This window comes from Nansenia antarctica (assembly GCF_963989245.1).
Source record: "Nansenia antarctica genome assembly, chromosome: 3".
Taxonomy (NCBI): Eukaryota; Metazoa; Chordata; class Actinopteri; order Argentiniformes; family Microstomatidae; genus Nansenia; species Nansenia antarctica.
The window spans coordinates 18,516,371-18,543,960 of NC_137688.1; the positions used below are offsets into that span (position 1 = coordinate 18,516,371).

Consider the following 27,590-nt stretch of genomic DNA (forward strand, 5'->3'; position numbering starts at 1 on the left):
CAGGTTTTGACTGCTGGCAGAACGTGTTAACGATGTAGCCTATTTATTACACGTCATCCACAGTGGTGTAGGCTAGTTTAGTTTCTGATAGAGTTCATGATCATCATTGAGTGAGTTTATGTGATTTGATTTATTTTCAATTCAATTGCCTCCGTACTTTGCCATCAGCCAATACATTGAGTACCATGGACCCATTACATGTTTTATCATGTTGTATACATATTTAATATGTATTTAGCAGTTGGTTTATTAATGTCCAAGACAAGAACAGAAGTGTAAACTGTGGCTGTTCCGTACTTTGTAATGTAATGTTTATAGACGATTTATACCTTTTGCTCCATGAAATCAATTGTATTTTCTTCATTCTGTTATACACTGTGTAGTTCTGTGCATTAAACTCACAGGGACGCTGTTGACCAGATTGTTTTAGCTTTACGTCAGGTTTGCAGCAGTACCTCCCAGATCATCTCGATATATTAAATAGAGAAAGAGATTCACACAGAACGCACAGTCCGGGTTACAGAGAACACTGAGCACGAGGACGTTAGGCTGCGATTCTTTTGTTACAGAAACAGGACACAAATCGTTTTATGTTCCAAAGGATTACAATACAAATCTAACATATCACCGTTCCAGAAGGATTGTATGGTGCTTGTGGTGTAATGGAACACGGTAAAATGTCGGACAGAACAATGACACGGCAAGTACTGTTGTTTATCTCGGTCCTCTCTCTCAGTTCAGTGCGCGGGCAGGTCAGTTACTCCATTCCCGAGGAAATGGCGAAAGGCTCTTTAGTCGGTAACATAGCGCAGGATTTGGGTTTAGATCTAAAACGGCTTAAAGCAGGTAAAGCCCGTATCTATACTGGAGACAGTGCAGAATACATCGAGCTGAATAAAGAAAGGGGAGTCCTCCTGATCAAAGAGAGAATAGACCGAGAAGCGCTCTGCGGACAGACGACGCCTTGTGCTCTACATTTCCAAATAATTCTGGAAAACCCGATGGAATTTTACACTATTACAATTGAGATAACCGATGTCAATGATAATCCTCCGATTTTTGAAAGGGGTGAAATGAAATTTGAAATAAGCGAACTGTCAAAAATCGGAGCACGATTCGTCTTGGAGAGCGCAATTGATGATGACGTAGCGATGAACGGCCTCCAAAGCTATTCACTGAAACCAACTGAACATTTCGTTTTGAAAGCTTTAAGTCGATCAGATGGCGTTAAAAATGTAGAAATGGTTTTACAGAAACCTTTGGATCGAGAGAAACAGGAGCATGTGTCTTTGATATTAACAGCGGTAGATGGAGGTGAGCCGCAGCTCTCTGGGACAATGCAGATTCTCATCACTGTTTTGGACGCTAATGATAATGCCCCTGTTTGTACTCATGCAGTTTACAAGGCAAGTGTGATAGAGAACGCCTCAAAAGACACCGTTTTAACCACCGTAAGCGCATCTGATGCTGATCAAGGTTTGAATGGTATAGTGACCTATTCTATTCCAAAATCTGTATCATCGCATCTTTTTCAGGTCGACAAAGATAACGGCGTGGTAAAATTAAATGGAATAATTGATTATGAAAAAATAAAAAAATACGAGATAAACGTTCAAGCTACAGACCACGGAGGCCACTCCGACGCGTGTAAAGTGATTATTGAAGTACTTGATACAAACGATAACCCTCCCTCTATTAACGTCATGTCCAAGACAAATAGCATATCTGAGAATGTGAAAATTGGGACAGTTGTGACAATGATGAATATTCAAGATGCAGATTCTAGTGAAAATGGAAAAGTCCAATGCTTCTTAAACGAAAACATTCCATTCGCGATTAAATCAACATCGAATAATTTCTTTACTGTAATAACAGATAGTGATTTAGACCGAGAGAGAGACTCTGGGTATAACATCAGTGTGACGTGCTCTGATGAGGGAGTGCCCTCGCTCTCCAGTGGCGTCACTCTCACCTTACAGATATCAGATGTGAATGACAACGCGCCTGTCTTTGAGAGGAGTTCATATGAGGCCTACATTATAGAAAACAACACACCGGGCCTCTCTATATTCACAGTGAAAGCCAGAGACGCTGACTGGAACCAGAATGCCCGTGTTTCTTACATACTGGAGGACTCCTTGGTTAACGGAGTGCCCGTCTCCTCATATGTGTCCGTTAGTGCTGATAGTGGAGTCATCCATGCAGTGCGCTCTTTTGACTACGAGCAGATCAAGGATTTCCACTTCCGCGTAAAAGCGCAGGATGGAGGCTCCCCTCCACTCAGTAGCAACGTGACTGTGAAAATAATGATCCAGGACCAGAACGATAACGCGCCTCAGGTTCTGTACCCAGTCCAGACTGGCGGCTCTCTGGTGGCTGAAATGGTGCCTCGTTCAGCAGATATGGGCTATCTTGTCACTAAAGTGGTGGCTGTTGATGTGGACTCTGGACAGAATGCCTGGCTCTCGTATAAACTGCAGAAAGCGACAGACAGGGCGCTGTTTGAAGTGGGCTTACAGAATGGGGAAATAAGAACTATACGCCAAGTCACTGATAAAGATGCTGTGAAACAAAGGCTCACTGTTGTAGTGGAGGACAACGGGCAGCCCTCTCGTTCAGCTACAGTCAATGTTAACGTGGCGGTGGCGGACAGCTTCCCTGAAGTGCTCTCGGAGTTCACTGACTTTACGCACGACAAGGAGTACAATGACAACCTGACTTTTTACTTAGTCTTGGCTTTGGCTGTAGTTTCATTTCTGTTCATCACGTGTTTAGTGGTGATTATATCAGTGAAAATATACAGATGGAGACAGTCTCGCATCCTCTATCATTCCAATCTCCCGGTTATTCCGTATTATCCACCGCGTTACGCAGACACTTTGGGGACAGGAACTCTACAGCACGTGTACAATTACGAGGTGTGCAGGACGACTGACTCGAGAAAGAGTGACTGTAAGTTCGCCAGACCCGGTAGTCAGAGTGTACTGATAGTGGACCCCAGTACAGGGACGATGCAGCGGATGCAGAGTGAAAAGAACATCCTGGATGAACCGGACTCTCCACTTGAGGTTGGTTTTGATTAAACTTAGATTTAATTTAAGAATGCTCGCAATCTGAAATAGCTCATTGTGTGAATTCAAACGTTACTGGCATGTTATTTAAGAGTGTTTGTGAATGTAACATTTGAATACACTGATATGAAATCCCTCATTATCTTTATTTGAGCACTTTCAGAACCAGGGGTTGTGGACAGCAGAATTCTATAGATTGAGGTGCTTAAGCGATCTGTTCAACAGTTCCTCTCAGGAATCACATTACACTTCATGGCAAACTATTTCAATGTCTGTTTTGTTAATATTACTTTAACCATTAGTATTATACATTTTTAAGCGTGTTGTATTAGGCTACGTGACTTAATAAGAAGAAGCAAGAAGAAGCATACACTTTCTTGTGCCATTGTGTTAAAAATACGGAGTTAAGAGATTATGAGCAACTACAGGGCTGGCTGGTTATTTTCCAAGTTACTATACATTGTGGAATGCAAAGCCAGTTTGACTCACGATATGTCTCGTGTATGCTTATTAATATGTTATGTTTTAGTCTGGTCTCCATTTGATTAGGTAGGAGTTTGTAGATGCTTTTGGTGTAGTTAAATGTAATGAACTCATAGGGCCGCTGTCGGCCAGTGTGTTGCAGTTGTCGAGTAGATATGTACAGCAGAACCTCCCCGATCATCATTCTCGTTATATTACAGAGAAAGAGGCGCACGCAGTGTGCACAGTCCGTGTAAGAGAGAACACTTAAGTACGGAGACGCCGAAATGCGATTCCTTTGTTCCAGATTTGTGGATTGATTTTCCCTTTGGATTTTTTGTGACAAAAAACTAACGGATAATTACATACAACTTCAAGGATTATAACGTATTTGTTGTTTGACATCGCAGAGAAAATGTCGGACAGAACAATGACACGGCAAGTACTGTTGTTCATCTCGGTCCTCTCTCTCAGTTCAGTGCACGGGCAGGTCAGTTACTCCATTCCCGAGGAAATGGCGAAAGGCTCTTTAGTCGGTAACATAGCGCAGGATTTGGGTTTAGATCTAAAAAGACTGAAATCAGGTAAAGCTCGTATCTATACTGGAGACAGCGCAGAATACATCGAGCTGAATAAAGAAAGGGGAGTCCTCCTGATCAAAGAGAGAATAGACCGAGAAGCGCTATGCGGACAGACGACGCCTTGCGCTCTACATTTTCAGATTATTCTCGAAAATCCGATGGAATTGTTTAGAGTAACGGTAGAGATTACAGATATCAACGACAATGCTCCCAGTTTTAAAAAGAATGAGAAACGGTTTGAAATCAGTGAAAATGCAGGAACAGGGGCTACATTTATGTTGGAAAGTGCATTCGATCCAGACGTTGGTGTCAATGGACTACAGAGCTACGCTCTTAAACCTACAGACAATTTCCAGCTACGATTAAAAAATCAACCAGACGGAAGTAAAAAGGTAGTGATGGTTTTACAAAAACCTTTAGACCGAGAGAAACAGGAGCAGATATCTCTGTTGCTAACATCAGTGGATGGGGCCGACCCCCCTCTGTCTGGAACAATGCAGATACATGTTACAGTTTTAGACGCAAACGACAATGCTCCGGTCTTTACCAATGAGATTTACAAAGCAACGGTAGTTGAAAATTCACCTAAAGGAGCCTTGCTGACAACGGTCAGCGCATCTGACGCAGATAAAGGATCTAATAGCGTGGTCAGCTACTCTCTGTCCAGTAGTACTGAAGGCCTGTCTGATCTGTTCGAGATTGACAGCCATAACGGTGAGCTTAGAATAATTGGTCATATTGACTATGAAAAAGCTAAACACTATCAAATGTTTATCGAAGCAATGGATGAGGGAGGACTTTCTGATTCCAGTAAAGTAATTATAGATGTTATTGACGTTAATGACAACAGCCCCATTATCAATGTGATTTCGAAGTCGGGTTCAGTAGCAGAGAACTCTCTCCCCAATACAGTTATAGCTATGATCAGCGTTAACGATCCCGATTCAGATAGTTACGGTCAAGTTAACTGTGAGATAAATGAAAACATCCCGTTCACAATTAAGTCGACATCTAATGGGTTCTATAGTTTAGTAACTGACAGTGATTTGGACCGAGAGAGAGACTCTGAGTATAACATCAGTGTGACGTGCTCTGATGAGGGAGTGCCCTCGCTCTCCAGCAGCGTCACTCTCACCTTACAGATATCAGATGTGAATGACAACGCGCCTGTCTTTGAGAGGAGCTCATATGAGGCCTACATTATAGAAAACAACACACCGGGCCTCTCTATATTCACAGTGAAAGCCAGAGACGCTGACTGGAACCAGAATGCCCGTGTTTCTTACATACTGGAGGACTCCTCGGTTAACGGAGTGCCCGTCTCCTCATATGTGTCCGTTAGTGCTGATAGTGGAGTCATCCATGCAGTGCGCTCTTTTGACTACGAGCAGATCAAGGATTTCCATTTCCGCGTAAAGGCGCAGGATGGAGGCTCCCCTCCACTCAGTAGCAACGTGTCTGTGAAAATAATGATCCAGGACCAGAACGATAACGCACCTCAGGTTCTGTACCCAGTCCAGACTGGCGGCTCTCTGGTGGCTGAAATGGTGCCTCGTTCAGCAGATGTGGGCTATCTTGTCACTAAAGTGGTGGCTGTTGATGTGGACTCTGGACAGAATGCCTGGCTCTCGTATAAACTGCAGAAAGCGACAGACAGGGCGCTGTTTGAAGTGGGCTTACAGAATGGGGAAATAAGAACCATAAGACAAGTCACTGATAAAGATGCTGTGAAACAAAGGCTCACTGTTGTAGTGGAGGACAACGGGCAGCCCTCTCGTTCAGCTACAGTCAATGTTAACGTGGCGGTGGCGGACAGCTTCCCTGAAGTGCTCTCGGAGTTCACTGACTTTACACACGACAAGGAGTACAATGACAATCTGACCTTTTACTTAGTCTTGGCTTTGGCTGTAGTTTCATTTCTGTTCATCACGTGTTTAGTGGTTATTATATCGGTGAAAATATACAGATGGAGACAGTCTCGCATCCTCTATCATTCCAATCTCCCGGTTATTCCGTATTATCCACCGCGTTACGCAGACACTTTGGGGACAGGAACTCTACAGCACGTGTACAATTACGAGGTGTGCAGGACGACTGACTCCAGAAAGAGTGACTGTAAGTTCGCCAGGCCCGGTAGTCAGAGTGTACTGATAGTGGACCCCAGTACAGGGACGATACAGCGGATGCAGAGTGAAAAGAACATCCTGGATGAACCAGACTCTCCACTAGAGGTTGGTGTACTAATGTGATCTAATTTGGCGCTAATCAGAATAATAAGTAATCTACGTGGGTTTCATGTTGTATGCATTTCTCATCTCTCATTAGGTTTATTTAAATTGTTTCGCCTGAATGGCAAAGCACCTTTTTTGTGTATCTGGTTTTTTCACTCGCTTTGACCTAAGAGCGTTCGAATTCTAGTTACCTATGGTCGTTACAAATCACTCTTCAACACGTTAAGGGTAACTTTCAGCACCTGTTACATGGAAAGCGACACTTCAGCATTGTAGTGATTCACTCGGCTTTGCTTACTGTGTGTGTGTGTGTGTGTGTGTGTGTGTGTGTGTGTGTGTGTGTGTGTGTGTGTGTGTGTGTGTGTGTGTGCGCGCGTGCGTGCCTGCGCCATTTTCACATGGCTTTGTTCTACGAGAGCAGGTTGATGAAGGTAGCAGGTTTTCACTTCTGGCAGAACGTGTTAATGATGTATTTATTACACGTCATCCACAGTGGTGTAGTTTAGTTTCTTAGAGTTTATGATCATCATAGCGCAAGTTCACGTGAATTAATTTCTGTTCAATTCAATTGCTTCTTACTTTGCCATCAGCCAATACATTCAGTACCTTGGACCCATTAGGTGTTTTTTTTATTCATGTCGTATACATCTTTAATCTTTCCTTTGAAGTTGTCCTAGACAATAACAGACTTTTAGAATAGAGCTGTAATGTAACATTTGAGGACGATTTATATACATTTTGTACATTAAATCAGTTGTATTGTCTTCATGATGGGATATACTGTGGAGTTCAGTTCATTGAACTCACAGGGACGCTGTTGACCAGTTTGTTTTAGATTTACGTCAGGTTTGCAGAAGTACCTCCCCATCATCTCGATATATTAAATAGAGAAAGAGATTCACAAAGAGCGCACAGTCCGGGTTACAGAGAACACTGAGCACGAGGACGTTAGGTTGCGATTCTTTTGTTACAGGAACAGGACACAAATCGTTTTATGTTCCAAAGGATTACAATACAAATCTAACATATCACCGTTCCAGAAGGATTGTATGGTGCTTGTGGTGTAATGGAACACGGTAAAATGTCGGACAGAACAATGACACGGCAAGTACTGTTGTTCATCTCGGTCCTCTCTCTCAGTTCAGTGCACGGGCAGGTCAGTTACTCCATTCCCGAGGAAAAGGCGAAAGGCTCTTTAGTCGGTAACATAGCGCAGGATTTGGGTTTAGATATAAAGAGACTGAAATCCGGTAAAGCTCGTATCTATACTGGAGACAGCGCAGAATACATCGAGCTGAATAAGGAAAGGGGAGTCCTCCTGATCAAAGAGAGAATAGACCGAGAAGCGCTCTGCGGACAGACGACGCCTTGCGCTTTACATTTTCAGATTATTTTGGAGAATCCTATGGAATTTTACAGTACTACGGTTGAAATTACAGATATAAATGACAATGCTCCCAATTTTGAAAAAAAAGAAATGAAATTCAAAATTAGTGAGTCAGCTGTGACCGGAGCGAAGTTCTTATTAGAGAGGGCAATGGATTCAGATGTCAGCGTTAATGGCCTCCAGAGCTACTCTCTGACTCAAACGGATAATTTCATACTGAAACTAAAAGATCAACCAGATGGAGGGAAAATAGTTGAAATGATTTTACAAAAGCCTCTTGATCGAGAGAAACAGGAGCAGATTTCATTAGTATTAACAGCAGTGGATGGAGGCGAGCCAAAGCTTTCTGGCACTGCGCAAATACATGTTAGTGTGCTAGATGCCAATGATAATGCTCCTGTTTTTACGCAGCCTATTTACAAGGCTACCATCACTGAAAACGCAGCTAAAGGTACAGTTGTTACGACAGTCAGCGCCTCTGACGCTGATAAAGGGACGAATTCTAAGATAACATATTCTATTTCAAATACTTTGGCTGATGTTCGAGAAATGTTTGAAATAGATGAATTCGAAGGTAGTCTGAAGGTAAAAGCAAATGTTGATTATGAAAAGGCTCGTCACTATCAGATACATGTTCAAGCTAGTGATGACGGAGGGCTCACAGATTTGTGTAAAATTATGCTTGACGTCCTTGATGTAAATGACAATAAGCCAGCTATTAATATTATGTCCAAGACAAATATGATAACAGAAGATTCTAAACCTGGAACTGTAGTAACAATGATAAATGTGCAGGACCCGGACTCTGGTGAAAACGGTAACGTTAAGTGTTCAATGAATGACGACATTCCATTCACAATTAAATCTACGTCGAATAACTTCTTTACTGTAGTAACTGACAGTGATTTGGACCGAGAGAGAGACTCTGAGTATAACATCAGTGTGACGTGCTCTGATGAGGGAGTGCCCTCGCTCTCCAGCAGCGTCACTCTCACCTTACAGATATCAGATGTCAATGACAACGCGCCTGTCTTTGAGAGGAGCTCATATGAGGCCTACATTATAGAAAACAACACACCGGGCCTCTCTATATTCACAGTGAAAGCCAGAGACGCTGACTGGAACCAGAATGCCCGTGTTTCTTACATACTGGAGGACTCCTCGGTTAACGGGGTGCCCGTCTCCTCATATGTGTCCGTTAGTGCTGATAGTGGAGTCATCCATGCAGTGCGCTCTTTTGACTACGAGCAGATCAAGGATTTCCATTTCCGCGTAAAAGCGCAGGATGGAGGCTCCCCTCCACTCAGTAGCAATGTGACTGTGAAAATAATGATCCAGGACCAGAACGATAACGCGCCTCAGGTTCTGTACCCAGTCCAGACTGGCGGCTCTCTGGTGGCTGAAATGGTGCCTCGTTCAGCAGATGTGGGCTATCTTGTCACGAAAGTGGTGGCTGTTGATGTGGACTCCGGACAGAATGCCTGGCTCTCGTATAAACTACAGAAAGCGACAGACAGGGCGTTGTTTGAAGTGGGCTTACAGAATGGGGAAATAAGAACTATACGCCAAGTCACTGATAAGGATGCTGTGAAACAAAGGCTCACTGTTGTAGTGGAGGACAACGGGCAGCCCTCTCGTTCAGCTACAGTCAATGTTAACGTGGCGGTGGCGGACAGCTTCCCTGAAGTGCTCTCGGAGTTCACGGACTTTACGCATGACAAGGAGTACAATGACAATCTGACCTTTTACTTAGTCTTGGCTTTGGCTGTAGTTTCATTTCTGTTCATCACGTGCTTAGTGGTTATTATATCAGTGAAAATATACAGATGGAGACAGTCTCGCATCCTCTATCATTCCAATCTCCCGGTTATTCCATATTATCCACCGCGTTACGCAGACACTTTGGGGACAGGAACTCTACAGCACGTGTACAATTACGAGGTGTGCAGGACGACTGACTCCAGGAAAAGTGACTGTAAGTTCGCCAGACCCGGTAGTCAGAGTGTACTGATAGTGGACCCCAGTACAGGGACGATGCAGCGGATGCAGAGTGAAAAGAACATCCTGGATGAACCGGATTCTCCTGTAGAGGTTGGTGTGAATTAAAGTTTGATTTTAGTTTGAACAGTGTTTGAAAACATTAAAAGTAGTATCGAGTATTGACGCTATGAAATAGGTTATTTCAGCACCAAGGGCTATGGACAGCGGTCCTTTGCTGGGTGAACTACAGGAATGTGATGTATACCGTGTTAGCATTTAATAGCTCACTCATTGAGGTGACTATTGCACGAATGACAGTGTTATGTGTTGGGATGTGCTACATTAACACACATATAATCAAATGTCACTTCATAAGCGTGTTGTATTAGTAAAGAATAAGCGAAATGTTTCCACATTATGACATCTTTCTATTGTTGTTGAATTTAGCGTTAGATTTGTTGACTGACATTCATTTTTGAAACTGGATGACTAATAGCCTAAACGTATTGAAATTATTCGACTTTTTAAATGTAGGCTTATGGATTTTGTGCAGTTCAGTACAGTGAACTCATAGGGCCGCTGTTGACCAGTGTGTTGTGGGTGTAGAGCAGATTTGCAGCAGTACCTCCCCCGTCATCTGATATATTTTAGAGAGAAAGAGACGCACGCAGAGCGCACAGTCCGGGTAACAGAGAGCACTCACCACGGAGACGTCGAGCTGCGATTCTTTTGTTACAGGAACACGGAGGAAAAAATACTTTCTACTTTTGGATTTCATCATCTATCGAATACATTGTTTCTGATACGGATTATATGGTTCTTGTGGTTTTCTATATAAGGTAACCTTGTCGGATAGAACAATGAAACGGCACGTAGGTCTATTGTTATTCATCTCGGTCCTCTCTCTCAGTTCAGTGCACGGGCAGGTCAGTTACTCCATTCCCGAGGAAATGGCGAAAGGATCTTTAGTCGGTAACATAGCGCAGGATTTGGGTTTAGATATAAAAAGACTGACATCAGGTAAAGCTCGTATACATGTCGGAAATAGCGCAGAATACATCGAGCTGAATAGAGAAAGGGGAATCCTTCTCATCAAAGAGAAAATAGATCGCGAGGCTTTATGCAGACAGACAACGCCTTGTGCTTTACATTTTCAGATTATTCTGGAGAATCCCATCGAATTTTATCGTGTCACAGTTGAAATAACCGATATAAATGATAATGCTCCGGTTTTTAAAATGAATGATATGAATTTTCAAATCAGTGAGTCGGCTGTGATAGGGGCAAAATTCGTTCTGGAGAGAGCTTTTGATTCTGATGTTGGAGCCAATGGTCTCAAAACATATTTGCTAAATCCAACTGATAATTTCATTTTAAAATTACACGGTCAATCTGATGGAAGTAAAGAAGTAGAGATGGTTTTACAAAAACCATTAGATCGAGAAAAGCATGAGCAGATATCTTTAGTATTAACTGCAATGGATGGAGGGGAACCGCAAATGTCTGGAACAGTGCAGATACATATTAATGTTTTAGATGTTAACGACAATGCTCCGGTTTTTACGCAGGCAGTGTATAAGGCGAGTCTAGTCGAAAATTCGCAAAAGGGCACCTTATTAACTACAGTCAGTGCAACCGATAAAGATGATGGGTCAAATGGTTTAATCTCATATTCTATATCAAGTAATACCGATGGTATTCTAGATTTCTTTGAAGTAGACGAGAGCAATGGCGAAGTGCGTTTGGTTGGGGAGGTAGATTATGAGACCAGCAAACACTACCAGATAGACCTAAAAGCGAAAGACCAGGGTGGTCTCACAGATTCTAGTAAATTAATAGTCGACATTGTTGATGTTAACGACAACAATCCCCTAATTGATTTGATGTCATCATCAAGAACGATACCAGAAGATTATCCTACTGAGACAGTTATAGCTGTAATGAGTGTCCATGATCCAGACTCTGATAATAACGGAGCAGTGAATTGTGTTTTAAGTGAAAATATTCCGTTTACTATCAAATCTACATCTAATGGCTTCTATAGTTTAGTAACAGATAATGATTTGGACCGAGAGAGAGACTCTGAGTATAACATCAGTGTGACGTGCTCTGATGAGGGAGTGCCCTCGCTCTCCAGCAGCGTCACTCTCACCTTACAGATATCAGATGTGAATGACAACGCGCCTGTCTTTGAGAGGAGCTCATATGAGGCCTACATTATAGAAAACAACACACCGGGCCTCTCTATATTCACACTGAAAGCCAGAGACGCTGACTGGAACCAGAATGCCCGTGTTTCTTACATACTGGAGGACTCCTCGGTTAACGGAGTGCCCGTCTCCTCATATGTGTCCGTTAGTGCTGATAGTGGAGTCATCCATGCAGTGCGCTCTTTTGACTACGAGCAGATCAAGGATTTCCACTTCCGCGTAAAAGCGCAGGATGGAGGCTCCCCTCCACTCAGTAGCAATGTGACTGTGAAAATAATGATCCAAGACCAGAACGACAACGCGCCTCAGGTTCTGTACCCAGTCCAGACTGGCGGCTGTCTGGTGGCTGAAATGGTGCCTCGTTCAGCAGATGTGGGCTATCTTGTCACTAAAGTGGTGGCTGTTGATGTGGACTCTGGACAGAATGCCTGGCTCTCCTATAAACTGCAGAAAGCGACAGACAGGGCGCTGTTTGAAGTGGGCTTACAGAATGGGGAAATAAGAACCATAAGACAAGTCACTGATAAAGATGCTGTGAAACAAAGGCTCACTGTTGTAGTGGAGGACAACGGGCAGCCCTCTCGTTCAGCTACAGTCAATGTTAACGTGGCGGTGGCGGACAGCTTCCCTGAAGTGCTCTCGGAGTTCACTGACTTTACGCACGACAAGGAGTACAATGACAATCTGACTTTTTACTTAGTCTTGTCTTTGGCTGTAGTCTCATTTCTGTTCATCACGTGTTTAGTGGTTATTATATCAGTGAAAATATACAGATGGAGACAGTCTCGCATCCTCTATCATTCCAATCCTCCGGTTATTCCGTATTATCCACCGCGTTACGCAGACACTTTGGGGACAGGAACTCTACAGCACGTGTACAATTACGAGGTGTGCAGGACGACTGACTCCAGAAAGAGTGACTGTAAGTTCGCCAGGCCCGGTAGTCAGAACGTACTGATAGTGGACCCCAGTACAGGGACGATGCAGCGGATGCAGAGTGAAAAGAACATCCTGGATGAACCAGACTCTCCACTAGAGGTTGGTTTTCATTTAATATTAGATTGAATTTAAGAATGCGCCCAATCTGAAATAGTTCATTGCATGAATGGAAACACGTTATTGAAGTTCCACTCAAGAGTGTTTGAAAATGTAACCATGAAATGTAACAATGAAATCCCTCATAGTGTTTACTTGTTTGAGCACTTTCAGAACCAGAGGTTGTGGACAGCGTAGTTAGGTTGAGCTGCTGCAGCGATCTGTTAACAGTTTCTCCTCTTACGAAGCACATTACACTTCATGGCAAACTATTTCAATGTCTATTTTGTTGATATTACTTTAACCATTATTATTATAATTGTTTTAAGTGTGTTGTATGAGTGTGTAGGCTATGTGACTAAATAAAAACAAGCCATGTACGTAGCTCTTGTTTTCCATCAACGTTATTGTGTCATTGTGTTAAGAAATATGGAGCTTAACAGATATTCGCATACAGGCCTGGCTGTTGCCTTTCCACGTTTGTATACTGAATATGATATCGTGGAATGCAAAGCCAGTTTCACTCACGATATGTCTTGTGTATGCTTATTGATATTTGAGTTTGGAAACTGTTCTCCAATAATGAAGGTAACACTTTGTATGTGCATTTCGTGTAGTTCATTGCATTGAACTCACAGGGCCGCTGTCGACCAGTGTGTTGCGATTGTAGAGCAGATTTGTACAGCAGAACCTCCCCATGATCATCCTCGATATATTAGACAGAGAAAGAACCGTGCGCAGTGTGCTTAGTCTGGGATATACAGAACAAAAAACACGGAGACATCGAGCTGCCATTCTTTTGTTCTAATTTGTGGATATATTTTATTTTGATGTTTGAGACTAAAAACGAACGGAATATTAGAGACTGCCTCAAGGATTATAACGTGTTTGTTGCTTCATAACGCAGAGAAAATGTCGGACAGAACAATGACACGGCAAGTACTGTTGTTTATCTCGGTCCTCTCTCTCAGTTCAGTGCACGGGCAGGTCAGTTACTCCATTCCCGAGGAAATGGCGAAAGGCTCTTTAGTCGGTAACATAGCGCAGGATTTGGGTTTAGATATAAAAAGACTGAAATCAGGTAAAGCCCGTATCTATACTGGAGACAGCGCAGAATACATCGAGCTGAATAAAGAAAGGGGAGTCCTCCTGATCAAAGAGAGAATAGACCGAGAAGCGCTCTGCGGACAGACGACGCCTTGTGCTCTGCATTTCCAAATTATCCTAGAAAACCCAATGGAATTTTACAGCATCACAGTTGAGATTACAGACATCAATGATAATGCTCCGGCGTATAAGAACAGTGAAATGAAATTTGAAATGAGCGAACTGTCTGTTATCGGAGCCAGGTTCGTCCTCGAGAAAGCAATTGATAATGACGTGGGAATGAACGGCCTTCAAAGCTATTTCCTTCGACCCACCGATCATTTCATTTTAAAACCGCATAGTAAAATTGGTGGCGATAAAAATGTCGAAATGGTTTTGCAGAAACCTTTGGACCGAGAGAAACAGGAGCATGTGTCTTTAATATTAACAGCGGTAGATGGAGGTGAGCCGCAGCTCTCTGGGACAATGCAGATTCTCATCACTGTACTCGACGCCAATGATAATGCGCCTGTCTGCTCACAGATAGAGTATAAAGCAAGTGTTACAGAGAACGCCGCTAAAGGGACCGTTCTCACCACAGTAAGCGCGTCTGACGCTGATCAAGGTTCAAACGGTAGAGTAACATATTCCATATCAAATACTGCTGAAGTATCACTTGATATTTTTGAAATAGGTCATGAAGATGGTGTGGTAAAATTAATCGGGAATATTGATTATGAAATGATGAAACATTATCAGATTAACATCCAAGCCAGGGACCAAGGAGGGCATTCTGATTCGTGTAAAGTTATTATTAATGTAGTCGACACAAATGATAACAAACCTATTATTAATATCATGTCGAAAACAAGCGCTATATCTGAGGATGCTAAACCAGGAACTGTCGTCACTATGATGAATATTCAGGACCTAGATTCCGGTGAAAATAGTAAAGTTAAGTGCTCTATTGGAGACAGCATTCCCTTTGTAATGAGATTAACGTCAAACAACTTCTATAGTTTAGTAACGGACAGTGATTTGGACCGAGAGAGAGACTCTGAGTATAACATCAGTGTGACGTGCTCTGATGAGGGAGTGCCCTCGCTCTCCAGCAGCGTCACTCTCACCTTACAGATATCAGATGTGAATGACAACGCGCCTGTCTTTGAGAGGAGCTCATATGAGGCCTACATTATAGAAAACAACACGCCGGGCCTCTCTATATTCACAGTGAAAGCCAGAGATGCTGACTGGAACCAGAATGCCCGTGTTTCTTACATACTGGAGGACTCCTCGGTTAAAGGGGTGCCCGTCTCCTCATATGTGTCCGTTAGTGCTGATAGTGGAGTCATCCATGCAGTGCGCTCTTTTGACTACGAGCAGATCAAGGATTTCCACTTCCACCTAAAAGCGCAGGATGGAGGCTCCCCTCCACTCAGTAGCAATGTGACTGTGAAAATAATGATCCAGGACCAGAACGATAACGCACCTCAGGTTCTGTACCCAGTCCAGACTGGCGGCTCTCTGGTGGCTGAAATGGTGCCTCGTTCAGCAGATGTGGGCTATCTTGTCACTAAAGTGGTGGCTGTTGATGTGGACTCTGGACAGAATGCCTGGCTCTCGTATAAACTGCAGAAAGCGACAGACAGGGCGCTGTTTGAAGTGGGCTTACAGAATGGGGAAATAAGAACTATACGCCAGGTCACTGATAAAGATGCTGTGAAACAAAGGCTCACTGTTGTAGTGGAGGACAACGGGCAGCCCTCTCGTTCAGCTACAGTCAATGTTAACGTGGCGGTGGCGGACAGCTTCCCTGAAGTGCTCTCGGAGTTCACTGACTTTACGCACGACAAGGAGTACAATGACAACCTGACTTTTTACTTAGTCTTGGCGTTGGCTGTAGTTTCATTTCTGTTCATCACGTGTTTAGTGGTGATTATATCAGTGAAAATATACAGATGGAGACAGTCTCGCATCCTCTATCATTCCAATCTCCCGGTTATTCCCTATTATCCACCGCGTTACGCAGACACTTTGGGGACAGGAACTCTACAGCACGTGTACAATTACGAGGTGTGCAGGACGACTGACTCCAGAAAGAGTGACTGTAAGTTCGCCAGACCCGGTAGTCAGAGTGTACTGATAGTGGACCCCAGTACAGGGACGATGCAGCGGATGCAGAGTGAAAAGAACATCCTGGATGAACCGGACTCTCCACTAGAGGTTGGTTTTGATTAAACTTAGATTTAATTTAAGAATGCTCGCAATCTGAAATAGCTCATTGTGTGAATTCAAACGTTACTGGCATGTTATTTAAGAGTGTTTGTGAATGTAACATTTGAATACACTGATATGAAATCCCTCATTATCTTTATTTGAGCACTTTCAGAACCAGGGGTTGTGGACAGCGGAATTGTATTGAGGTGCTTAAGCGATCTGTTCAACAGTTCCTCTCAGGAATCACATTACACTTCATGGCAAACTATTTCAATGTCTGTTTTGTTAATATTACTTTAACCATTAGTATTATACATTTTTAAGCGTGTTGTATTAGGCTACGTGACTTAATAAGAAGAAGCAAGAAGAAGCATAAACTTTCTTGTGCCATTGTGTTAAAAATACGGAGTTAAGAGATATGAGCAACTACAGGGCTGGCTGTTTATTTTCCAAGTTACTATACATTGTGGAATGCAACGCCAGTTTGACTCACGATATGTCTCGTGTATGCTTATTAATATGTTATGTTTTAGTCTGGTCTCCATTTGATTAGGTAGGAGTTTGTAGATGCTTTTGGTGTAGTTAAATGTAATGAACTCATAGGGCCGCTGTCGGCCAGTGTGTTGCAGTTGTCGAGTAGATCTGTACAGCAGAACCTCCCCGATCATCATTCTCGATATATTACAAAGAAAGAGGCGCACGCAGTGTGCACAGTCCGTGTAAGAGAGAACACTTAAGTACGGAGACGCCGAAATGCGATTCCTTTGTTCCAGATTTGTGGATTGATTTTCCCTTTGGATTTTTTGTGACAAAAAACTAACGGATAATTACATACTGCTTCAAGGACTATGACGTGTTTGTTATCTGACATCGCAGAGAAAATGTCGGGCAGAACAATGACACGGCAAGTACTGTTGTTCATCTCGGTCCTCTCTCTCAGTTCAGTGCACGGGCAGGTCAGTTACTCTATTCCCGAGGAAATGGCGAAAGGGTCTTTAGTCGGTAACATAGCGCAGGATTTGGGTTTAGATACAAAAAGACTGAAGTCAGGCGAAGCTCGTATCTATACTGGAGACAGCGCAGAATACATCGAGCTGAATAAAGAAAGGGGAGTCCTCCTGATCAAAGAGAGAATAGACCGAGAAGCGCTCTGCAGACAAACGTCGCCTTGCGCTTTACATTTTCAAATAATTCTAGATAATCCAATGGAATTCTACAGCATTACTGTCGAAATTACAGATATAAATGACAATGTTCCTCTCTTCAAAAAGAATGAAATGAAATTTGAAGTTAGCGAGTCTGCTTTCAACGGAGCTAGATTCGTTCTCGAGAGAGCATTTGATCATGATGTTGGCAATAATGGCGTCCAAAGCTACTCCTTAAAACCAACAGCAAATTTCATATTAGAAATGCAAAGTCTGGCAGACGGGGGTAAAAATGTAGAGATGGTTTTAAAGAAACCTTTGGACCGAGAGAAACAGGAGCATGTATCTTTGATATTAACAGCGGTAGATGGAGGTGAGCCGCAGCTCTCTGGGACAATGCAGATTCTCATCACTGTACTAGACGCTAATGATAACGCGCCTGTTTGTACTCATGCAGTTTACAAGGCAAGTGTAACAGAGAACGCCCCAAAAGGCACCGTTTTAAGTACAGTAAGCGCGTCTGACGCTGATCAAGGTTCGAACGGTAGAGTAACATATTCCATATCAAATACTGCTGAAGTATCGCTTGACATTTTTGAAATAGGTCGTGAAGATGGTGTGGTTAAATTAATTGGGGATATTGATTATGAAATTCTGAAACATTATCAGATTAACATCCAAGCCAGGGACCAAGGAGGGCATTCTGATTCGTGTAAACTTATTATTGATGTAATCGACACAAATGATAACAAACCTATTATTAATATAATGTCGAAAACAAGAGCTATAACTGAGGATGCTAAACCAGGAACAGTCGTAACCATGATGAATATTCAGGACCTAGATTCCGGTGAAAATAGCAAAGTTAAGTGCTCGATTGGAGACAACATTCCATTTGTAATGAGATCAACGTCAAACAACTTCTATAGTTTAGTAACAGACAGTGATTTGGACAGAGAGAGAGACTCTGAGTATAACATCAGTGTGACGTGCTCTGATGAGGGAGTGCCCTCGCTCTCCAGCAGCGTCACTCTCACCTTACAGATATCAGATGTGAATGACAACGCGCCTGTCTTTGAGAGGAGCTCATATGAGGCCTACATTATAGAAAACAACACACCGGGCCTCTCTATATTCACAGTGAAAGCCAGAGACGCTGACTGGAACCAGAATGCCCGTGTTTCTTACATACTGGAGGACTCCTCGGTTAACGGAGTGCCCGTCTCCTCATATGTGTCTGTTAGTGCTGATAGTGGAGTCATCCATGCAGTGCGCTCTTTTGACTACGAGCAGATCAAGGATTTCCACTTCCGCGTAAAAGTGCAGGATGGAGGCTCCCCTCCACTCAGTAGCAATGTGACTGTGAAAATAATGATCCAGGACCAGAACGATAACGTACCTCAGATTCTGTACCCAGTCCAGACTGGCGGCTCTCTGGTAGCTGAAATGGTGCCTCGTTCAGCAGATGTGGGCTATCTTGTCACTAAAGTGGTGGCTGTTGATGTGGACTCTGGACAGAATGCCTGGCTCTCGTATAAACTACAGAAAGCGACAGACAGGGCGCTGTTTGAAGTGGGCTTACAGAATGGGGAAATAAGAACTATACGCCAAGTCACTGATAAAGATGCTGTGAAACAAAGGCTCACTGTTGTAGTGGAGGACAACGGACAGCCCTCTCGTTCAGCTACAGTCAATGTTAACGTGGCGGTGGCGGACAGCTTCCCTGAAGTGCTCTCGGAGTTCACTGACTTTACGCACGATAAGGAGTACAATGACAACCTGACCTTTTACTTAGTCTTGGCTTTGGCTGTAGTTTCATTTCTGTTCATCACGTGTTTAGTGGTTATCATATCAGTAAAAATATATAGATGGAGACAGTCTCGCATCCTCTATCATTCCAATCTTCCGGTTATTCCGTATTATCCACCGCGTTACGCAGACACTTTGGGGACAGGAACTCTACAGCACGTGTACAATTACGAGGTGTGCAGGACGACTGACTCCAGAAAGAGTGACTGTAAGTTCGCCAGGCCCGGTAGTCAGAGTGTACTGATAGTGGACCCCAGTACAGGGACGATGCAGCGGATGCAGAGTGAAAAGAACATCCTGGATGAACCAGACTCTCCACTAGAGGTTGGTGTACTAATGTGATATAATTTGGCGCTAATCAGAATAATAATTGATCTACGTGGGTTTCATGTTCTATGCATTTAATCTCTCATTAGCTTTATTGAAATACTTTCGCCTGAATGATAAAGCACCTTTTTTGTGTCTGGTTTTCTCACTCGCTTTGACCTAAGAGCGTTCGAATTCTATAGTTCCATGTGGTCGTTACAAATCACTCTTCAACACTTTCAGGGTAACTTTCAGCACCTGGTTACATGGAAAGCGACACTTCAGCAATGTAGTAATACACTCGGCTTTGCTTACTGTGTGTGCGTGTGTGTGTGTGTGTGTGTGTGTGTGTGTGTGTGTGTGTGTGTGTGTGTGTGTGTGTGTGTGTGTGTGTGTGTGTGCGTGTGTGTGTGTGTGTGTGTGTGTGTGTGTGTGTGTGAATGTGTGTGTGTGTGTGTGTGTGAATGTGTGAATGTGTGTGTGTGTGTGTGTGTGTGTGTGTGTTTGTTGTGTGTGTGTGTGTGTGTGTGTGTGTGTGTTTGCCTGCGTGCGTGCGTGCGTGCGTGCGTGTCGTTTTCACGTGGCTTTGCGATAGCAGGTTGATGAAGGTAGCAGGTTTTGACTGCTGGCAGAACGTGTTAACGATGTAGCCTATTTATTACACGTCATCCACAGTGGTGTAGGCTAGTTTAGTTTCTGATAGAGTTCATGATCATCATTGAGTGAGTTTATGTGATTTGATTTATTTTCAATTCAATTGCCTCCGTACTTTGCCATCAGCCAATACATTGAGTACCATGGACCCATTACATGTTTTATCATGTTGTATACATATTTAATATGTATTTAGCAGTTGGTTTATTAATGTCCAAGACAAGAACAGAAGTGTAAACTGTGGCTGTTCCGTACTTTGTAATGTAATGTTTATAGACGATTTATACCTTTTGCTCCATGAAATCAATTGTATTTTCTTCATTCTGTTATACACTGTGTAGTTCTGTGCATTAAACTCACAGGGACGCTGTTGACCAGATTGTTTTAGCTTTTCGCCAGGTTTGCAGCAGTACCTCCCAGATCATCTCGATATATTAAATAGAGAAAGAGATTCACACAGAACGCACAGTCCGGGTTACAGAGAACACTGAGCACGAGGACATTAGGCTGCGATTCTTTTGTTACAGGAACAGGACACAAATCGTTTTATGTTCCAAAGGATTACAATACAAATCTAACATATCACATTTCGAGAAGGATTGTATGGTGCTTGTTGTGTAATGGAACACGCTAAAATGTCGGGCAGAACAATGACACGGCAAGTACTGTTGTTCATCTCGGTCCTCTCTCTCAGTTCAGTGCACGGGCAGGTCAGTTACTCCATTCCCGAGGAAATGGCGAAAGGCTCTTTAGTCGGTAACATAGCGCAGGATTTGGGTTTAGATCTCAAAAGACTGAAATCAGGTAAAGCTCGTATCTATACTGGAGACAGCGCAGAATACATCGAGCTGAATAAAGAAAGGGGAGTCCTCCTGATCAAAGAGAGAATAGACCGAGAAGCGCTCTGCGGACAGACGACGCCTTGCGCTTTACATTTCCAAATTATCCTAGAAAACCCGATGGAATTTTACAGCATCACAGTTGAGATTACAGACATCAATGATAATGCTCCGGCGTATAAGAACAGTGAAATGAAATTTGAAATGAGCGAAGTGTCTTTAATCGGAGCACGATTCGTCTTGGAGAGCGCTATTGATGATGACGTAGCGATGAACGGCCTCCAAAGCTATTTACTGAAACCAACTGAACATTTCGTTTTGAAAGCTTTTAGTCGATCAGATGGCGTTAAAAATGTAGAAATGGTTTTACAGAAACCTTTGGATCGAGAGAAACAGGAGCATGTGTCTTTGATATTAACAGCGGTAGATGGAGGTGAGCCGCAGCTCTCTGGGACAATGCAGATTCTCATCACTGTTTTGGACGCTAATGATAATGCCCCTATTTGTACTCATGCAGTTTACAAGGCAAGTGTGATAGAGAACGCCCCAAAAGACACCGTTTTAACCACCGTAAGCGCATCTGATGCTGATCAAGGTTTGAATGGGATAGTGACCTATTCTATTCCAAAATCTGTAGCATCGCATCTTTTTCAGGTCGACAAAGATAACGGCGTGGTAAAATTAAATGGAATAATTGATTATGAAAAAATAAAAAAATACGAGATAAACGTTCAAGCTACAGACCACGGAGGCCACTCTGACACGTGTAAAGTGATTATTGAAGTACTTGATACAAACGATAACCCTCCCTCCATTAACATCATGTCGAAGACAAATAGCATATCTGAGAACGTGAAAATTGGGACAGTTGTGACAATGATGAATATTCAAGATGCAGATTCTAGTGAAAATGGAAAAGTCCAATGCTTCTTAAACGAAAACATTCCATTCGCGATGAAATCAACATCGAATAATTTCTTTACTGTTATAACAGATAGTGATTTGGACCGAGAGAGAGACTCAGAGTATAACATCAGTGTGACGTGCTCTGATCAGGGAGTGCCCTCGCTCTCCAGCAGCGTCACTCTCACCTTACAGATATCAGATGTGAATGACAACGCGCCTGTCTTTGAGAGGAGCTCATATGAGGCCTACATTATAGAAAACAACACACCGGGCCTCTCTATATTCACAGTGAAAGCCAGAGACGCTGACTGGAACCAGAATGCCCGTGTTTCTTACATACTGGAGGACTCCTCGCTTAACGGAGTACCCGCCTCCTCATATGTGTCCGTTAGTGCTGATAGTGGAGTCATCCATGCAGTGCGCTCTTTTGACTACGAGCAGATCAAGGATTTCCACTTCCGCGTAAAAGCGCAGGATGGAGGCTCCCCTCCACTCAGTAGCAACGTGACTGTGAAAATAATGATCCAGGACCAGAACGATAACGCACCTCAGGTTCTGTACCCAGTCCAGACTGGCGGCTCTCTGGTGGCTGAAATGGTGCCTCGTTCAGCAGATGTGGGCTATCTTGTCACTAAAGTGGTGGCTGTTGATGTGGACTCTGGACAGAATGCCTGGCTCTCCTATAAACTGCAGAAAGCGACAGACAGGGCGCTGTTTGAAGTGGGCTTACAGAACGGGGAAATAAGAACCATAAGACAAGTTAATGATAAAGATGCTGTGAAACAAAGGCTCACTGTTGTAGTGGAGGACAACGGACAGCCCTCTCGTTCAGCTACAGTCAATGTTAACGTGGCGGTGGCGGACAGCTTCCCTGAAGTGCTCTCGGAGTTCACTGACTTTACGCACGACAAGGAGTACAATGACAACCTGACTTTTTACTTAGTCTTGGCTTTGGCTGTAGTGTCATTTCTGTTCATCACGTGTTTAGTGGTTATTATATCAGTGAAAATATACAGATGGAGACAGTCTCGCATCCTCTATCATTCCAATCTCCCGGTTATTCCGTATTACCCACCGCGTTACGCAGACACTTTGGGGACAGGAACTCTACAGCACGTGTACAATTACGAGGTGTGCAGGACGACTGACTCGAGAAAGAGTGACTGTAAGTTCGCCAGACCCGATAGTCAGAGTGTACTGATAGTGGACCCCAGTACAGGGACGATACAGCGGATGCAGAGTGAAAAGAACATCCTGGATGAACCGGACTCTCCTCTCGAGGTTGGTTTAAATGAACGATTGATTGAAGCTTTACTTATGAATGTTTGGAAACAATTTGTATTGCCTTTGGCTTCAGTGGCCTACTCAGCACTAGGTGTTATGGACAGCAGCGCTTTCCATTAAGAACTGCGGCGATGTGCAGAATGTGGTTGAACATAAAATAACTTTCTCACTGGGTGATTGTTGCACTCATTACTTACTACTTGTTATACTATCTGTCTATACTTTCACATTATCTACTGGGATATTACCATTTCATTTTAACACGTGTTGTGTGATTGAGTATATATAATAGCCGTATCAATATGCCACTACCTCATACCTTCAACTTCAACAAGGAGCTGCAGAAATCTCTTTCATTAGATTAATCCATATTCAGTAACTCACCCACCACCAGCCTCCTGTACGTTAGCTGTAGTAAAAAGAAAAACATAACCTATATATATATATTTGCATTTATTTCATATATTGGATAATCCAAGATTAATTCTCTAACATTGTTGTATGACTGGATGCATCCAGAATTTTCAATAGGCTCACTGTCGTGTCATTGAGTAATGTGAGTCTAATGAGAAATGAGCTCCTTTATAAGACTGGATGTTCCATTTTTTTTGTCGCACTATACTGAACTAACAATTAGCTTTTTTGTCTGTAACCTAACTATTTCGATCCTAGATTATATGTATGGGAATTTCGATTTTTTTTCACTTTTCTGATACAGTTATATTCATGTAGTTCATTGCATTGAACTCTTCGGGCCGCTGTTGACCAGTGTGTTGCAGATTTGCAGCACAACCTCCCCCATCATCTCGATATATTAGACGGAGAAAGAGCCGAACGCAGAACGCACAGTCGGATTTAGAGAACGCATAGCACGGAGATAGGCTACCAGACGAGCTATATTCTTTTGTTCCGGGATCACTGACACACATCTTGTTACCGTCAAGCAACGGATTATAATAGCCATCTTAAAGTATACTTGTGGGTTTTATGTTGTTTTTGTCCTAATGGTGCAAGAGAAAATGTCGGGCAGAACAATGACACGGCAAGTACTGTTGTTCATCTCGGTCCTCTCTCTCAGTTCAGTGCACGGGCAGGTCAGTTACTCCATTCCCGAGGAAATGGCGAAAGGCTCTTTAGTCGGTAACATAGCGCAGGATTTGGGTTTAGATCTAAAAAGACTGAAATCAGGTAAAGCTCGACTACACGTCGGCAACAGCGCAGAATACATCGAGCTGAATAAAGAAAGGGGAGTCCTCCTGATCAAAGAGAGAATAGACCGAGAAGCGCTCTGCGGACAGACGACGCCTTGCGCTCTGCATTTCCAGATTATTATGGAAAACCCGATGGAATTCTTTCGTGTTACAATTGAGATCACCGATATAAATGACAATGCTCCGTTTTTTCAAAAGGATTCTATGAAGTTCGAAATAAGTGAGTCGGCTATGACGGGAGCAAAATTCGTCCTGGAGAGAGCTTTCGACTCTGATATTGGTGTAAATGGGCTGCAAAGCTACTCGCTTAATCCAACTGATAATTTTGTTCTAAAATTACAGGGCCAAGCTGATGGAAGCAAAAAAGTAGAGATGGTTTTACAGAAGCCTCTCGATCGAGAGAAACAGGAGCATGTCTCTTTGTTGTTAACGGCAGTGGATGGAGGCGAGCCGCAGATGTCTGGAACAGTACAGATATATGTTACGGTGTTGGACGTAAACGATAATGCTCCGGTTTTTACGCAGGCGATATATAAGGCGAGTTTGGTCGAAAATTCACAGAGAGGCACTTTATTAACGACAGTAAGTGCAACTGATATAGATCATGGATCTAATGGTTTAGTGACATTCTCCATATCAAGTAGTACCGTGGGTATATTGAATCATTTTGAAATAGACGAGCGCAATGGTGAAGTCCATTTAATAGGCGAGGTTGATTATGAAAAATCTAAACATTATCAGATAGATATAGAAGCTAAAGATCAAGGTGGTCTTTCCGATTCTACTAAATTGATTGTCGATATCATCGATGTGAATGACAACGAACCTATGATTGATTTAATGTCAACATCACGGTCAATACCAGAAGATTCTCCTTCTCAGACAGTTATAGCTGTAATGAGTGTCCATGATCCCGATTCTGATAATAATGGAGTAGTGAATTGTGTTTTAAGTGAAAATATTCCGTTCACTATCAAATCTACATCTAATGGCTTCTATAGTTTAGTAACGGATAGTGATTTGGATCGAGAGAGAGACTCTGAGTATAACATCAGTGTGACGTGCTCTGATGAGGGAGTGCCCTCGCTCTCCACCAGCGTCACTCTCACCGTACAGATATCAGATGTGAATGACAACGCGCCTGTCTTTGAGAGGAGCTCATATGAGGCCTACATTATAGAAAACAACACACCGGGCATCTCTATATTCACAGTGAAAGCCAGAGACGCTGACTGGAACCAGAATGCCCGTGTTTCTTATATATTGGAGGACTCCTCGGTTAACGGGGTGCCCGTCTCTTCATATGTGTCCGTTAGTGCTGATAGTGGAGTCATCCATGCAGTGCGCTCTTTTGACTACGAGCAGATCAAGGATTTCCACTTCCGCGTAAAAGTGCAGGATGGAGGCTCCCCTCCACTCAGTAGCAATGTGACTGTGAAAATAATGATCCAGGACCAGAACGATAACGCACCTCAGGTTCTGTACCCAGTCCAGACTGGTGGCTCTCTGGTGGCTGAAATGGTGCCTCGTTCAGCAGATGTGGGCTATCTTGTCACTAAAGTGGTGGCTGTTGATGTGGACTCTGGACAGAATGCCTGGCTCTCCTATAAACTGCAGAAAGCGACAGACAGGGCGCTGTTTGAAGTGGGCTTACAGAATGGGGAGATAAGAACTATACGCCAAGTCAATGATAAAGATGCTGTGAAACAAAGGCTCACTGTTGTCGTGGAGGACAACGGGCAGCCCTCTCGTTCAGCTACAGTCAATGTTAACGTGGCGGTGGCGGACAGCTTCCCTGAAGTGCTCTCGGAGTTCACTGACTTTACGCACGACAAGGAGTACAATGACAACCTGACTTTTTACTTAGTCTTGGCTTTGGCTGTAGTTTCATTTCTATTCATCACGTGTTTAGTGGTTATTATATCAGTGAAAATATACAGATGGAGACAGTGTCGCATCCTCTATCATTCCAATCTCCCGGTAATTCCGTATTATCCACCGCGTTACGCAGACACTTTGGGGACAGGAACTCTACAGCACGTGTACAATTACGAGGTGTGCAGGACGACTGACTCCAGAAAGAGTGACTGTAAGTTCGCCAGACCCGGTAGTCAGAGCGTGCTGATAGTGGACCCCAGTACAGGGACGATGCAGCGGATGCAGAGTGAAAAGAACATCCTGGATGAACTGGACTCTCCTCTCGAGGTTGGTCGGAATTAAATTGTAACTGAGGGTTTACGTCTGACTGCTTGAAAACCTTAGAATATTTGGCTGAAGGAATAAAAGTAGTTGTAATTTGTGTAGTCCTTTCAGCACCAGTGATGCGGACAGCGGCACATTTCATTATGCTCCTGTGCACCTTTCATTATAATTCTGCATTATACTAATACGTTAATGCATTGTGAAGCGAATAAAGTGTTCAGCTGTTAGGCTTTCATGTTTATCAGTGAGTTAGTATAGCCTACTTTTCAACAATAACTATTCAACTCTATTTGCGCTATAGTAATATCAACCTATTCCATCATTGGTGACATAAATTCAACTTAAATTATTTTCTGTGGGTAATTACTGTGATGTTTAGTTACATTTGTAACGCCACTAATGACTTGTTATCTCTGAGTTTGTATCTCTCTGTGTAAAGATTAGCGTATGTGTTTAAATTCCTAAAACACAATCGGTCTTTACCGTCAGTAGAATGACATTGCTTTAATCCCTATGAGACTGGATCAATTAAATATCAGAAGCTCACAGGATCCATTATATCTTGCAACAGTAATGAACCTGATACCAACATGGTTGACTTCAAATACAATATTTTTGATATTTAAATACCAATTAATTATTTTAATGCACAACTGTATTTTAATTATGTGAGTGTATTACATTAAGGCATGTTGTGTAGTTCATTTCAACGAACTCATAGGGCCGCTGTTGGTCAGTGAGTTGACGTTTTAGAGCATATTTGGAGCAGTACTTCCCCCATCATCTCGATATTGTAGACAGAGAAAGAGACGCACGCAGATCGCACAGTCCGGGTTACCGAGAACACTGCATGGACACTTGGAGCTGGACATTTTTTGTTCGGGTTGTGGATTGTAAACTAATGTTTCATTGGTGTTTTGTTCTGTCTGCAAACTGAAAGGATATTAACGACTGATATACGGATTATAGCGTCT

The 27,590-nt window shown here is 43.0% G+C and overlaps 8 protein-coding genes across 8 annotated transcripts; all 8 read left to right on the forward strand.

Annotated features, from left to right (window-relative positions):
• Nucleotides 1-677: 677 nt before the first annotated feature.
• On the forward strand, nt 678-3,083 carry LOC308153834 (protocadherin gamma-A11-like; the record flags this gene model as incomplete). Its single annotated transcript, XM_080527018.1, has 1 exon — nt 678-3,083. One exon carries the CDS (start codon nt 678-680, stop codon nt 3,081-3,083), a length of 2,406 nt encoding a protein of 801 aa, XP_080383144.1.
• An 865-nt stretch (nt 3,084-3,948) lies between these two features.
• Nucleotides 3,949-6,363, forward strand: LOC308152212 (protocadherin beta-16-like; the record flags this gene model as incomplete). The annotated part of the gene is made up of 1 exon (XM_080525136.1): nt 3,949-6,363. One exon carries the CDS (start codon nt 3,949-3,951, stop codon nt 6,361-6,363), a length of 2,415 nt encoding a protein of 804 aa, XP_080381262.1.
• Nucleotides 6,364-7,426: 1,063 nt separating this feature from the next.
• On the forward strand, nt 7,427-9,838 carry LOC308153835 (protocadherin beta-16-like; the record flags this gene model as incomplete). Its single annotated transcript, XM_080527019.1, has 1 exon — nt 7,427-9,838. The coding sequence occupies one exon, from the start codon at nt 7,427-7,429 to the stop codon at nt 9,836-9,838; it is 2,412 nt and encodes an 803-aa protein (XP_080383145.1).
• Nucleotides 9,839-10,566: 728 nt separating this feature from the next.
• Nucleotides 10,567-12,987, forward strand: LOC308153837 (protocadherin beta-16-like; the record flags this gene model as incomplete). The annotated part of the gene is made up of 1 exon (XM_080527021.1): nt 10,567-12,987. Exon 1 carries the CDS (start codon nt 10,573-10,575, stop codon nt 12,985-12,987), a length of 2,415 nt encoding a protein of 804 aa, XP_080383147.1. The 5' UTR covers nt 10,567-10,572.
• Nucleotides 12,988-13,869: 882 nt separating this feature from the next.
• LOC308153838 (protocadherin gamma-A2-like) lies at nt 13,870-16,281 on the forward strand (the record flags this gene model as incomplete). Its single annotated transcript, XM_080527022.1, has 1 exon — nt 13,870-16,281. The coding sequence occupies one exon, from the start codon at nt 13,870-13,872 to the stop codon at nt 16,279-16,281; it is 2,412 nt and encodes an 803-aa protein (XP_080383148.1).
• An 860-nt stretch (nt 16,282-17,141) lies between these two features.
• LOC308152214 (protocadherin gamma-A2-like) lies at nt 17,142-19,556 on the forward strand (the record flags this gene model as incomplete). The annotated part of the gene is made up of 1 exon (XM_080525138.1): nt 17,142-19,556. One exon carries the CDS (start codon nt 17,142-17,144, stop codon nt 19,554-19,556), a length of 2,415 nt encoding a protein of 804 aa, XP_080381264.1.
• A 1,253-nt stretch (nt 19,557-20,809) lies between these two features.
• LOC308153839 (protocadherin beta-16-like) lies at nt 20,810-23,323 on the forward strand (the record flags this gene model as incomplete). The annotated part of the gene is made up of 1 exon (XM_080527023.1): nt 20,810-23,323. One exon carries the CDS (start codon nt 20,810-20,812, stop codon nt 23,321-23,323), a length of 2,514 nt encoding a protein of 837 aa, XP_080383149.1.
• Nucleotides 23,324-24,222: 899 nt separating this feature from the next.
• LOC308152215 (protocadherin beta-16-like) lies at nt 24,223-26,634 on the forward strand (the record flags this gene model as incomplete). The annotated part of the gene is made up of 1 exon (XM_080525139.1): nt 24,223-26,634. One exon carries the CDS (start codon nt 24,223-24,225, stop codon nt 26,632-26,634), a length of 2,412 nt encoding a protein of 803 aa, XP_080381265.1.
• Nucleotides 26,635-27,590: the final 956 nt, after the last annotated feature.